The following is a 12,500-nucleotide window of genomic DNA, read 5'->3' on the forward strand; positions in this document are numbered from 1 at the left end:
GAGTATTCCTACATTACTCCTATTATTCAGGAGGGTTTTTTTTTCCTCCTCATCCTTTCCCTCATTTTCCTTCCTTCCTTCTTCTTCTTCTTCTTCTTCTTCTTCTTCTTCTTCTTCTTCTTCTTCTTCTTCTTCTTCTTCTTCTTCTTCTTCTTCTTCTTCTTCTTCTTCTTCTTCTTCTTCTTCTTCTTCTTCTTCTTCTTCTTCTACTAGCATCTCCTTCTTTCCCTCTTCCTTCTTCTCTTCTTCCTCCTTTTCCTTCTCCTTTTCTTCTTTTTACTCTTTCCCTACTTCCTTTTCCCCAAGGCACAGTTCCCACCTTGTTGGTGTTGAATTTCTGGGCAACACCTGACCGAGTAGTCTCTGGAGATAAACTAAAAAGGAAGCTACTTAAAGCCATTGGATATTGTGATACAGTGGGGACTTCAAAGCAAGGAGAAATTGAATAAAATTATCAGAAATTACCAACAAAATTAATTCATTAAGATTGTACATTTTTTCCTCCTGAGGCTGGGGTTAAGTGACTTGCCCAGGGTCACACAGCTAGGAGGTATTAAGTGTCTGAGACTAGATTTGAACTCGGGTCCTCTTGAATTCAGGGCTGGTGCTTTATCCACTGCGCCACCTAGCTGCCCCCAAGATTGTAAATTAAGAACAAAATGCTTTGTTCTTAAAGAATGCAAGACATACCAGGCACCCCTGAGAATCAGGATTTGACACACATGCACACCTCAGCTCCAGCCTGGAGGAGTGGGTGATATCTGAGACATTTGGAGAGCAGCAAGAGATGAGGTCTCTAGAAGTTTGAAGCACTTTTGGGGGAGGGCTGCTCTCTTGACAGCCAGAGCTGGATAAGGGGGAGACAAGATCCCCTTCCCTGGAGATCTTGAAATCAAGAAACTCTTCCCTACCAAGAGCCTTGTGGGAAGAAGGCCTGCTAACAAGAGTCAAAGCCTAGGGAGGGGGCAGGAAGGTGAAATCTCAGAGCTCATAGGGAGATGGGTACTGATCAGGGGTGAAAATCTAGTTATACTTTACTGAAGGTAGTTAGTCCACATGTGAATGACAGGTCACAAGGAAGGGATGGGGAAGGAGATAAACATCTCATGGGCATGGGGGTGTAAGCCCGGGAAATAGAAATTAGGCTGCAAGTTCAGGGTTTGGAGTGCCATCTGGTGACTTAGGTAAAGACTGCACATTGAATAGTCACCCTTGGTGAGGCTTGCCTGTTCCCTACCTGTTTTTCTAGCTCGTGTCCCACAAAGCTTGCCCTCTAGTGGGAAAGACCATACCTAATTTCCATCCATTTTACAGATGAGAAAATTGAGGCTAACAAGGATATCATAAAAGGGGGAAAAGGACCCACAGGTGCAAAAATGTTTGTGGCAGCCCTTTTTGTAGTGGCAAGAAACTGGAAACTGAGTGGGTGTCCATCATCTGGAAAATGGCTGAAAAAGTTATGGTATATGAATGTTATGGAATATTATTGTTCTGAAAAAATGATCAGGAGGATAATATCAGAAATCTGGAAAGACTGACATGAACTGATGCTGAGTAAAGTGAGTAGAACCAAGAGAACATTGTCCACGGCAACAGCAAGATTATATGATGATTAACTATGATAGACTTAGCTCTTCTCAGCAATTCAAGGCAATTCCAATAGACTTGGGATAGAAAATACCATCCCAGCGAGAGAACTATAGAGACTGAACATGGATCAAAGTATAGTATTTTTACCTTTTGTTGTTGTTGTTGTTGCTTATTTTTCTTTCTTTCTTATTTCTTCCCCCTTTGATCTGATTTTTCTTGTGCAACATGACAAATATGGAAACATATATAGAAGAATTGCAGATGTTTAACCTCTATCAAATTGCTTGCTATCTTGGGGAGGGGAAAGAAAGAGAGGGGCAGAGAGGGAGGAAAAAATGAGAATATAAGGTTTTCAAAGGAGAATGCTGAAAACTATCTTCACATGTATTGGGAAAAATAAAATACTATTAAACTGAAAAAAAAAGAAAAGAAAAGAAAACTGAAGCTAAGTAGATTAAATGCTTTCTTACCAACTTCGAACTTATCTTAGATGTCAGCTATCTCTGAGTCATTCTTGTCCTCTCTTTTCTGGTCCAAAGGATATTTTCCATTTCAGAGAAAACAGAAGCAATGCAGGTGACTTGGCTGCCTTCTCTGGGTTGTTAGTTACCATCCATGCACCTCAACCTGTGGCATTAGCCCTTCCTTAAACCTCTTTTCTCCAGTATATTTCTAAAACCCTTGCCTTTGGGTAATGTTAAACTTTCTACCGACAGAAAAATGCCATCTGCACCCAAAGAGAAAACTATAGAGATTGAATGTGGATCACAACATATTATTTTCATCTCTCTTTTTTTGTTTGCTTTTTTTCTCATGGTTTTCCCTTTTTCTTATTTGATATGGAAATATGTTTTAAATGACTGTACGTATATAACCTATTTCAGATTGCTTGCTGTCTTGGGGAAAGTAGAGGTAAGGAAGAAAGGGAGAAAAAATTTGGAATTCAAAATCTTACAAAAATGAATGTTGAAAACTATATTTACTTGTAATTGGAAAAATAAATTGCTATTGAAATAAAAAAAAAAAACTTTCTATCGGGTTTCAACTCATTGGGAACTCTATCATCCCCAACTCTGCTTCATGGTGCTTTGTCACACTCTAGTACTCAGCATCCATAGCCTGCCCTTGCTTTTATCTTCAATTCATGTCTTTTTAAAATTAATTAGGTGTGGGGCAGCTAGGTGGTGCAGTGGATAGAGCACCAGCCCTGAATTCAGGAGGACCCGAGTTCAAATCTAGTCTCAGACACTTAACCCCAGTGTGACCCTGGGCAAGTCACTTAACCCCAGCCTCAGAAAAAGAAAAAATAAATAAATAAATAAATAAATGAAATTAATTAGGTGGTGCAGTGGATAGAGCACTAGCCTTGGAATCCGGAGAATCTGAGTTCCAATTTGGCTTTACATATTCACTAGCTGCATTAACCCTAGGCTAGTCACTTAACCTTAATTATCTCCAAAAAAGGAGGAAGAGAAAAAAATGCATTAGCAGTCAACCAAGATTTGGTAGAATGGTAAGAAGAACTCTGTTTCTCCCCACCACCAGCAGCAAAAAAAATAAAAAATAAATTAAACTCTCCTCCAAACAAATCTAGAAAATGCACTGGACCAAATCCTATTGAGAAATGCAAGAAAAAAAAGTATTGTGTCATTTTCCTAGCCACGGTCAATATAGGGAGAGGTCTTAGGACTCAGGGCTGGGTCTGGCTAGAACAGTGCTTGGAGCATTCCAGGTCAGGGAGAGACTGTGCGCCTAGGAAAGAAATGGTCCCAGATGTACCACAGAAGAAGGAAAACTTGTGCAAATGGCAATTACTACCTAGTTCTGTGTTATGGATCCAAGACTGACTGTGATGGAGATCTGAGTTTCAAGGTATTATCCTAGGATAACAAGTGGGAGAGGATTCTGAGCTGGAAAAAATTCAAAGGTAAGGAACAGCTGTGTGGCTCAGACATCAGGAACAGAGTGGGGTCTCAGTTCCCATTCCTACTCCCCTCTGAAACCTGCAAAGAGATAACAAGGGCAGGAATACCAGACCAAGGGGAAGGCTACATTTCTGTCCCTCTGCGTCCAGCAGCAGTCTACTGGAATTCCAAATAGGGTAAGCCCTATAGGGTCTATTGCTCAGACTGAAACCCAGGTCAGAAATTTGCCAAGGTCAGACTAATAAGGCAGCAGCTGCAGCAGGGCTAGCCCAGACAGTCCCTCCAGATGAATAAAGACCCTGTCCCTAATATAAAATCTGAAATCAAGAAGTAGGCTTCTAAAACGAGCAAGCAAAAATAAAAGGAAAAACTATTATGGTGACAGAGGAAGAAAATAACTCCAAAAGAGCCACAAGAAAAGCCTCAAAGAAAAACACAGTGTGGGCATAAATTAAACTTGACTTCATGGAAGATCAATAATAAAAGTTTCTAAAAATCATATAATTGTATCAATAGGCTCCAAAAAAGGGATTTTGATAAAATACAACACTCATTTCCATTAAATCACTTGGAAATAGAGGTGTAAATGGATTTTTTTGTTCAATTAGTATTTTAAAAAAGCATTTGTGATAAAATCATCAATAAACATTATTTGTAATGAGGATAAGCTAGAAGCCTTCCTAGTAAGATCAGGTGTGATGCCCACTATCAGCGATATTAATCAGTATTGTATTAGAAATCCTAGGAATAGCAATGAAAGAAGAAAAAGAAATAGAAGGCATAAGAGTAGGGAATGTGGCAACAAAATTATCTTTTTTTGCAGATGACATAATGATATACTTGGAAATCTGAAAGATTCAATTAAAAAGTTAATTGAAACAATAATTTTCACAAAGTAACAGGATATAAAGTAAATCCATATAAATATCAGCATTCCTATATATCATGAACAAAACCTTGCAAGAAAAGAGAGTAAAAATCAACTCATTTAAAGTAACTCTAGACAGTATAAATTACCTGTGAGACACCTACCAAAATAAGCCCAAGAACTATGTAAACAAACTTGTTTTTTTATATATACAAATAAAATCAGATCTAAATAATTAGAGAAATATTGTTTGTGGATAAGCAGGGTCGAGGTAATAAAAATGACATGTTGCCAACTATATATATACCATTTCAATTAAATGGCCAAAAAAAGTATTTCTCTGAATTAGAAAAGATTAAAACAAAATTCAATCAGAATAACAAAAAGCCAAGAATATCAAGTGAATTAATGAGAAAAAAGTAGGTAAAGAAAGGAGATTTAGCAGTATCAGCTCCTAAATTATATCATAAAGCAGTAATTATCAAAACTATCTGGCACTGGCTAAGAAATAGAAAAGTAGATCAACGGAACAGAATAAACATGCAATTTACAGTAGTTGATAAATATAATAATCTTGTATTTGACAAGTAGAAAGACAAAATTTGGGGATAAAAAATCATTATTTGGTAAAAATTGTTAGAAAAATGGAAACGCAATAAGGCGGAAACTAAAGCATTCACCAATATCTTATACCATTTACCACAAAATGATATAAAACAGATACATGATCAAAATATAAAGATATTACAAGAAAGCATGAAGAATATGGAACATTTTACTTATCAGACTTATGGATAGGTGAACAATTTGTGAATAAACAAGGTATAGAGAACAGAGTGAGGTCTAAAGTGGGTCATTTCAATTACATTAAATTAAAAATATTTTGTCCCTTTGCATCTAGCAGCAGTCTACTGGAATTCCAAATAGGGTAAGCCCTATAGGGTCTATTGCTGAGACTGAAACCCAGGTCAGAAATTTGCCAACATCAGACTAATAACAAAGCAGCTGCAGCAGGGCTAGCCAGACAGTCCCTCTAGATGAACAAAGACCCTGTCTTTGATAAAAACAAATGTGCCTAAGATCAATAGGAAAGCAGAAAATTGGTGGTGGTGGGGGGGTGGTCTTTATAGTTTCTCAGATAAAGTGTTTCAAATATATAAAGAACTTTGAAAACATTCAAAAAATAAAAATAAAAAAGAACTTTGTAAATTCTATAAGAATATGAGTCATTTCCCCAATTGATAAATGGTTAAAGTATGTGAACAGGCAGTTTTCCAGTGAAGAAATCAAAACAATTTATAGTCACATGAAAAAGTGTTCTAAATCATTATTGATCAGAGAAATGCAAATGAAAACAACCTTAAGGTATCATTTGACATCAATCAAATTAGCTAAAATGAAAAAAAACACAATAGTAACAATTGGTAGAGAGGATGTTGGAGGGAAAAATTGAGACACATTCATTGTTGGTGTAATTGTAAATTGATCCAACCATTTTGGAGAGCAATTTGTAATTGCCAATGCCTCTGCCCTTTGATCTAACAATCTTATTAGTAGATCTATTTCCCATGTGTATTAGGAGAAAAGGAAAATATGTTCTAAAATCTTTTTCGAAGCTCTCCCTGTGATGGCAAAAAACTGGAAATTGCCTTTCAATTGGGAAATGGCTGAACAAGTTATTATGATGGAAAACAACTCTATAAAAATTGATGAGCTTGATGATTTTAGAAAAACATAGAAAGACTTATGTGAAATAATGAAGAGTGAAATGAGCAGTATAAGAGAACATTGTCTACAACTCAGGTTCTTTAATTGTGGTTCACAATCCCATATAGGATCTCGTAACTGAATGTGGGAGTTGCAAAATTGTGATTTATTATCAGTAAATGTTTTGTTTGTATACCTATTTTACACACTTATGTAACTGGGGTCACATAAAAATTTCTCAAGCAAAAAAGGGTTGTAAATGGAAAAAATGTAAGAAGTCCTGATATACAGTAATAACAATATTGTTTTAAGAACAACTTTGAGTGAATAAGTCATTTTGACTATTATGAAAGCTCAAATTAATTACAAGGCATATATAAAGAAAGATGCTAGATACATCCAGAGAAAGAGTTGATAAATAGAAGGATGTATGGAATGATTTTACAGATATGTAAATATCTGTGTCTAATGGTAGCTATTTCTAAGATGGGGGAGAAGAAAGCAGGGAAAAGGAAAAAAAGAGAATTTACACAATAACTTTATTTTATATTTGAAAGGAATCACAAGTTGTACCTAATAGATTTGCAGTTCCATGTGCAATCATCTTTTCTAATTATCCTATATTTTTAAAATGCTTGTTTTATTGCATAAATAAAAAAAATAATTCATGGAAAAAAGGAAAAGAGATTTTTTTTCCTTGAATTTTACCCAGACGTGTTTTAATGAGCTGCTCTACAATTTAGTGCTCGCTCAATATGGTGTGTGTATGTGTGTGATTTAGATGATCCACTATGGGACTTTTTAAAAGTGAATGTGGTATATTTTAACATATTTCACATGTATTGGTCTAGGGAAGGGGATGGGGGGAAGGAGGGGAAAAGTTGGAACAGAAGGATCAATGCTGAAAAATTACCCATGCATATGTCTTGTAAATAAAAAGCTGTAATAATAAAAAAAGAAAAGAAAAAGATATAATTTTTTTAAATAAAGTGAATGTGGCTTCTTTTTGCAAAAAGATTGCACTAGAATTAAGGCAGAGAAAGCTTTGACTGAAATTCCCTCCCACCCCAATTGCATATTCCTTCTCTCTGCTGGAAAGAAATGTTTCAGGTTGATGCTGCTTCATACCAGCCTTCACACTTAAGAAATGCTTGTTGACTATTAAACTAAGTTATTTGACATTAAATGGTCCCACAAGACTTCCTGACACATAAAAGTCATTAAGAAACAAAGCTTGCCTGTTCTCTTAGGGAGGTTTCATAGCTGCCATTCCTGGAACACATAACTTCTCCCAAATCCTAGCTGCCCTTGAACCCAAGGGCCCATGTCGACAACCACTTCCTACCTGTCTGACCTTAGACAGTACCATTCCTTTCTCCAAACCTCAGTTTTCTCCTCTGTAAAAAATTGGTTTGGTTTAGATGAGCCCTGATTGATGGGAACTCCCAAGGGCAAGAATTGACTTTTGTCTTTAACTGTACCCTCAGTGATACTGCACAGCTGCCCATGGTGTAGTCCAGACAGCATTAAAGAAAAAGTGAGCTGATTAGAAGTCCAAAACAAAGCACTCAGAACCTCAGGAGCAAAGAGAGACCCTGCAGGAAGTAGACTCCTCTCTCAGATTTCTGGGATATTCATCTAAATCCCATTCCCATCAGCCAGCGTCCTCAAGGTCTCTTTCCTCCTGGTAATCCACTTCTCTTGCAGTTCTAAAATCCCCAGTTTCCCATCCTCTGCCTCCCCTTTCCCAGCCTCTACTCTCCTTACTGCCAAACTTGGGGTGCCAGGTCCCAGCTCTGGTCCTGAGGCCCCATTGCTGGAGACATTGAGTTGGAAGCAGTCAGCTGCTCTCTGAGATTGAGGGAGAAAAGAAGGGGGCTGTGGGAGGGGGCTGAGAGTGCAGAATGTCCCAGAAGGAGGTCTTGGGCTTCGGGATCTCACTCCAGTAATTCTCCAGACACAGTAAAGAGAAAGATACCATTCTTTATTTCTTAGCAAAAGTGTGAAAAGAGTGCAGGTGAGGTTGGAGGGCTGAGCCTTGGCCAGAGACCCCTAGAGCAATGGTCCAGTTAGCTGACATTGTTGGTGAGAATGGAAAGCAGGAAAGTGATGGGAACCTGCTGATCGGCAATGATGTTGTGACAGGGATGGAGTTTGCAGTGGGGTATCAGTGATAATGGTATAGGATAATGAAGACTCCTGTTACTGAGATGGAGAGGTCGGCTGAGGGGGTGGCCAGTGTCCCCAGAAGTGGTCTCTGGGCTGATAATTCCTCCTTTTTTTTTTTTTTTTTTTTTTTTTTTTTTTTTTTGAGGCTGGGGTTAAGTGACTTGCCCAGGGTCACACAGCTAGGAAGTGTTAAGTGTCTGAGACCAGATTTGAACTTGGGTCCTCCTGAATTCAGGGCTGGTGCTCTATCCACTGAGCCACCTAGCTGCCCTGATAATTCCTCCTTCAGAGAAATGGGGAGAAAGGGGCCTGAAGACAGATTGGTGAGTACAAGGGAAGGGATTGGCTGCCCCTGGCGAGGCAGGTGAGCCTGGCAGGCTATATGAAGACCAAGAAGTTTGGGCTCCGTCCCAAGCAGAGGCCGTTACCAGCAGAGGATCCCGGGACAATATTTGTCAATGAGGCTCTGGTAGTACGGCCGAAGCTCGGACACGTCTGGCAGGTCCTCCGACTTGGTGTAGAGATCAAACTTACTGTAAGAGGGACAGAGAAGGGGGCAGTGGGCTTGAGCCCCTCTCCCTCCCTCTCCCCACCCTGGTTTCTGTCCCTTTTAGTTTAGGGCCAGCTAAACTTGACTGAGACATTAATGGCTGATAATGGCTGCAGGGCTCCTTCCTCTGACCTTACTTCCTCCCTTCCTGACCCAGGGATCCTGCTACACAAACACTCGTTCCATAAATGAATGAATGGATGCCAGCAGGGGCCTGTAATGCCCTAAGCCCCTGCATGAGTCCTGGGGAAGACTCTCAGACTGTGACAGACTGCCCCAGGGGCAGAGAGAAATCTGGAGCGGGTGGGAGAAGGAGCAGCCACGCTCTGCCCTTCTGTCTCTGCCTCAGTATCCCATGTCTGTACTTTCCGACTCCTCAGGCCTGGACCGGACCTGGTGGAAAGGCCTCGGCACTACCCTGCCTTGGGACACTAGCCATCAGACACACGGGCTCTCACTTCTTGCCCGATAGTGTAAGCGGCTGGGATGAGCTCTGGGCTTCTAGGTCAGGCCTCCCTCCTGGGCTCACACTAGCATCCTGAAGCCCCTGAAGGAACCTGTGCCATTCTCACACCTGCATCCCCAGTACCCAGATGCACACGTGGGCACTATGTACATATTTATAGAAGAGAAGAATAGGGTCCAGAGCCCGGAATGGCTCATCTCTTACTGAAGAGCCCCCCAGCCTGACCCAGGCTCACCCCTGATGCTGCTTCTGGCTAAAGGAGGCTCCTCCTCCACATCCTGCCCTAAGCAGAACATCAGGGGTGTCCTCTGAGCTAGCTGGGGGAGGGGAGCCAGAGCCGAGTCCCGGACCCCAGCCCTTACTTGAACTCTTGGACCCAGGGCAGCATACTGAGATCATGAGGGCTGCAGAGGTGCCGGTAGTCACCACCGGTATGCCAAGGGTAGAAGGAGTGGAAACGGATCATGTAGAAGGCCTAGAGGGAGGGAGGAAGGAAGTATGGCCCCTGATTATTCATTTCCTCCCCAGTCCAGCCCCCCCTCCAAGCCCTGGGAAAGCAGCCCCTGGCTTCAACCACTCCCAAGCCCACCAGGCCACTTCTGGGATCCAGCAACTGCCAAGCTCTTGTTTTCACCATCAGTCCCTCCCAAAGTCCAGGTCTCGGTCCCCAGAAAGCTAGGCCCAACGAGACCCAATCCACAAGGCCAAGGATCTCTCTTCTCAGAAGTTAGCAACTGGAGGCTAGGGGTTGGACATTTTGGCCCCACTCACCTCAGGAGGCAGGGAGAACTTGTTGAACTTCATCATTTGATACATGTACTCTGTATTACAAGAAGAGATGGTCGCAGGCCTGGCCTCCACCCCACAGGCCATCAAAGGTCCCTCCAACAGCCATCACCCCAAGAAAGATCCCACAAGGCTTCATTCTGCAGAACCTGTAACCCCTTTTCCCAGGAGCCCACAGACAGCACTTGTGGCTCTGAGCTATAAAAGGGAAGTTGGGGTTCATGGTTTTCACTTTGGGGATCCCTACGTCTCCTCTGTGATTGGGGGAAGGAGGATTTTTTGGGGAGGGCGTCTTTAGGAGGACAGGGGGAGGAGTACTGGGTGAGGAGGCAAGGGGAAAGAGCTTACCGTCATGGCCCCAGGACATCAGTACGTTCTCCAGGCCACAGTGTGGCTCATACATCCCATACTCAGTGCTGGAAAGAGTGGAGACTGTTAGGGGATTGGTGGAGAAGGGAGAAGGGCAAAGGCCTGGGGGAGGGGGAGTCTGCTTTGATTCAGGTGCTAAAGGAAGGATCTCTGGGTAGAGGGATTTGGGAGGAGCCCTCTGAAGGAGGAACTCTTCAGAGTAGGAGAAGGGAAATGGGGTGGGGTTATCTCTCTCTGTCTCTCTGTCTCTCTCTCTGTCTCTGTCTCTCCTCTCTGTCTCTCTGTCTCTCTCTCTCTCTCTCTCTCTCTCTCTCTCTCTCTCTCTCTCTCTCTCTAAACACAAGTAATATAAGCCAAAGTTTGTGTATATGTATTGTGGGGGGGGAGAAAATAAGGGGGGACTCTTTACATAAGAGATCTGTTGGGGGGTCTCTCTCTGTATGAAAGATCTTTAGGAGGGACTGGGGGAGGCATCTCTGGGATTAGTGGGGAAGGGAGGAACCTGGGCAGGGGCTTATCTAACTAGGGAGATCTCTTGGCTGGGGGCGAGGGTTACTTGTATCGAGGATCCTTGATGTCAGGATTGTCCTGAAAAGTTGAATCCCAAAAGACGACAGATTTTTGGGGGCGGCAACCAACAGGGAAGGTGTCTCCAACAACTGACCACTGGATGTGGGAGGCAGCAGAGTTATGGACTTGTGGTCACAGCTTATGGGACCTTGAGCCACCCCATCTCCCCATAATGGATCAGAGCCAAGAGCTTACAGCCCAGATACCTTGAACCTGTGGCTCAAAATCCACCCAGGCAGTGACTAAAGCTCAGCTTGGAGTTCCTCCTAGTCTAAAGCCCAGAACCTAGAATCCAGAGCCCAGAGCCAGTCCACCCTCTAACCCCAAACTCAGAATGCTTAAAACATAGATCAGAGACCAGAAACTAGAATTCAGAGCCCAGAACTAGTCCACCCTCTAACCCCAAACCCAGAATCCTCAAATCATAGATCAGAACCCAGAACTAGAACCCAGATCCCAGAACTAGTCCAACCTCTAACCCCAAACCCAGAATCCTTAAACCATAGATCAGAACTCAGAACCTAGAACCCAGAGCCCAGAACCCTAACTCCAGAATCCCTAAACCATAGATCAGAACCCGGAGCCCAGAATGCAGTACCAGAGCTGAGCCATTTTAGTTGTCCCTTCTTACCTGAGGCTCCCCAGCCATAACAAGGATTTTCCCCAGATCATGCAGCAATCCCACCAGATGGAACCAGTCTAAGGATGAAGGACAAGGACAGATGTTGGGGAAGAGACTTCTGAGAAGGTAGAGGTGGGGGGAAGAGGTAACTGCAATGGCAGCTCTTGGCCTGGGAGGGCAGAGGGGTGACCTACTGTGTGCTATTAGCACCCCAAGTGCAGGAACCCATTGTGATCCATGCTTGGATCTCTCTAGAACCTCTTCAGCACCGTACACCGAGGGGCCTCCAGAAATGTCAGTCAGATGAGTTGTACCCATTCTATAAAGGAGGAAGCAGGTAGTTCAATCCACCTAGCATTTATCTGAGCTTACATTCTCCTAGAGAGAAACTTCCTATACACAGTTAAATGTACAGGACAGTTTGAGGAGGGAAAGAGCACTTACAGCTAAGGAGATCAAGGTGTTTTCATAGGAAGTCAAACCTAACCAGAGTTTTCTGTGGCCAACAGTCTGAGGGGACAGCTAGGGGGTGCCTAGAGTCACTTTTCTCATTGTCCTGAGTTCGAATTCTGCCTCAGACACTAGCTATGTGACCCTAGGCAAGTCATTTCATCCTGTTTGCCTCAGTTTCCTTATCTGAAATATGAGGTGGAGAAGGAAAAGGTAAACCACTCCAGTATCTGCCAAGAAAACCCCAAATGGGGTCACAGAGTCAGAAGCATTGGAAAGAACTGAACAATAACAATGGATTCTGAAAGACAGAAGACAGGAGGGTATAACAGGAATGGGAAGTGCAGCTTTGCCAAATTAAGGGAATAGCAAGGAGGATGATCGGGGCGCAGCAGAGAATGTGTGGAGGGGGGCTGTCTGGAAAGACA

General features: G+C 42.4%; 1 protein-coding gene across 1 annotated transcript in view; it reads right to left on the bottom strand.

Annotated features, from left to right (window-relative positions):
* Positions 1 to 8,053: 8,053 nt before the first annotated feature.
* MIOX (myo-inositol oxygenase) overlaps positions 8,054 to 12,500 on the bottom strand; it is a 9,784-nt gene continuing 5,337 nt past the window's right edge. Inside the window, exons 5-10 of the mRNA XM_074271971.1 lie at positions 11,632 to 11,699; positions 10,987 to 11,096; positions 10,410 to 10,477; positions 10,047 to 10,096; positions 9,638 to 9,750; positions 8,054 to 8,792 (exon numbers count right to left, since the gene is read on the bottom strand). Of these exons, the coding sequence (XP_074128072.1) occupies positions 8,684 to 8,792; positions 9,638 to 9,750; positions 10,047 to 10,096; positions 10,410 to 10,477; positions 10,987 to 11,096; positions 11,632 to 11,699 (518 nt within the window). The 3' untranslated portion in view covers positions 8,054 to 8,683. The remainder of the gene's footprint in view (positions 8,793 to 9,637; positions 9,751 to 10,046; positions 10,097 to 10,409; positions 10,478 to 10,986; positions 11,097 to 11,631; positions 11,700 to 12,500) is intronic.

The sequence above is a fragment of the Sminthopsis crassicaudata genome, chromosome 5 (genome assembly GCF_048593235.1).
Source record: "Sminthopsis crassicaudata isolate SCR6 chromosome 5, ASM4859323v1, whole genome shotgun sequence".
Classification (NCBI taxonomy): Eukaryota; Metazoa; Chordata; class Mammalia; order Dasyuromorphia; family Dasyuridae; genus Sminthopsis; species Sminthopsis crassicaudata.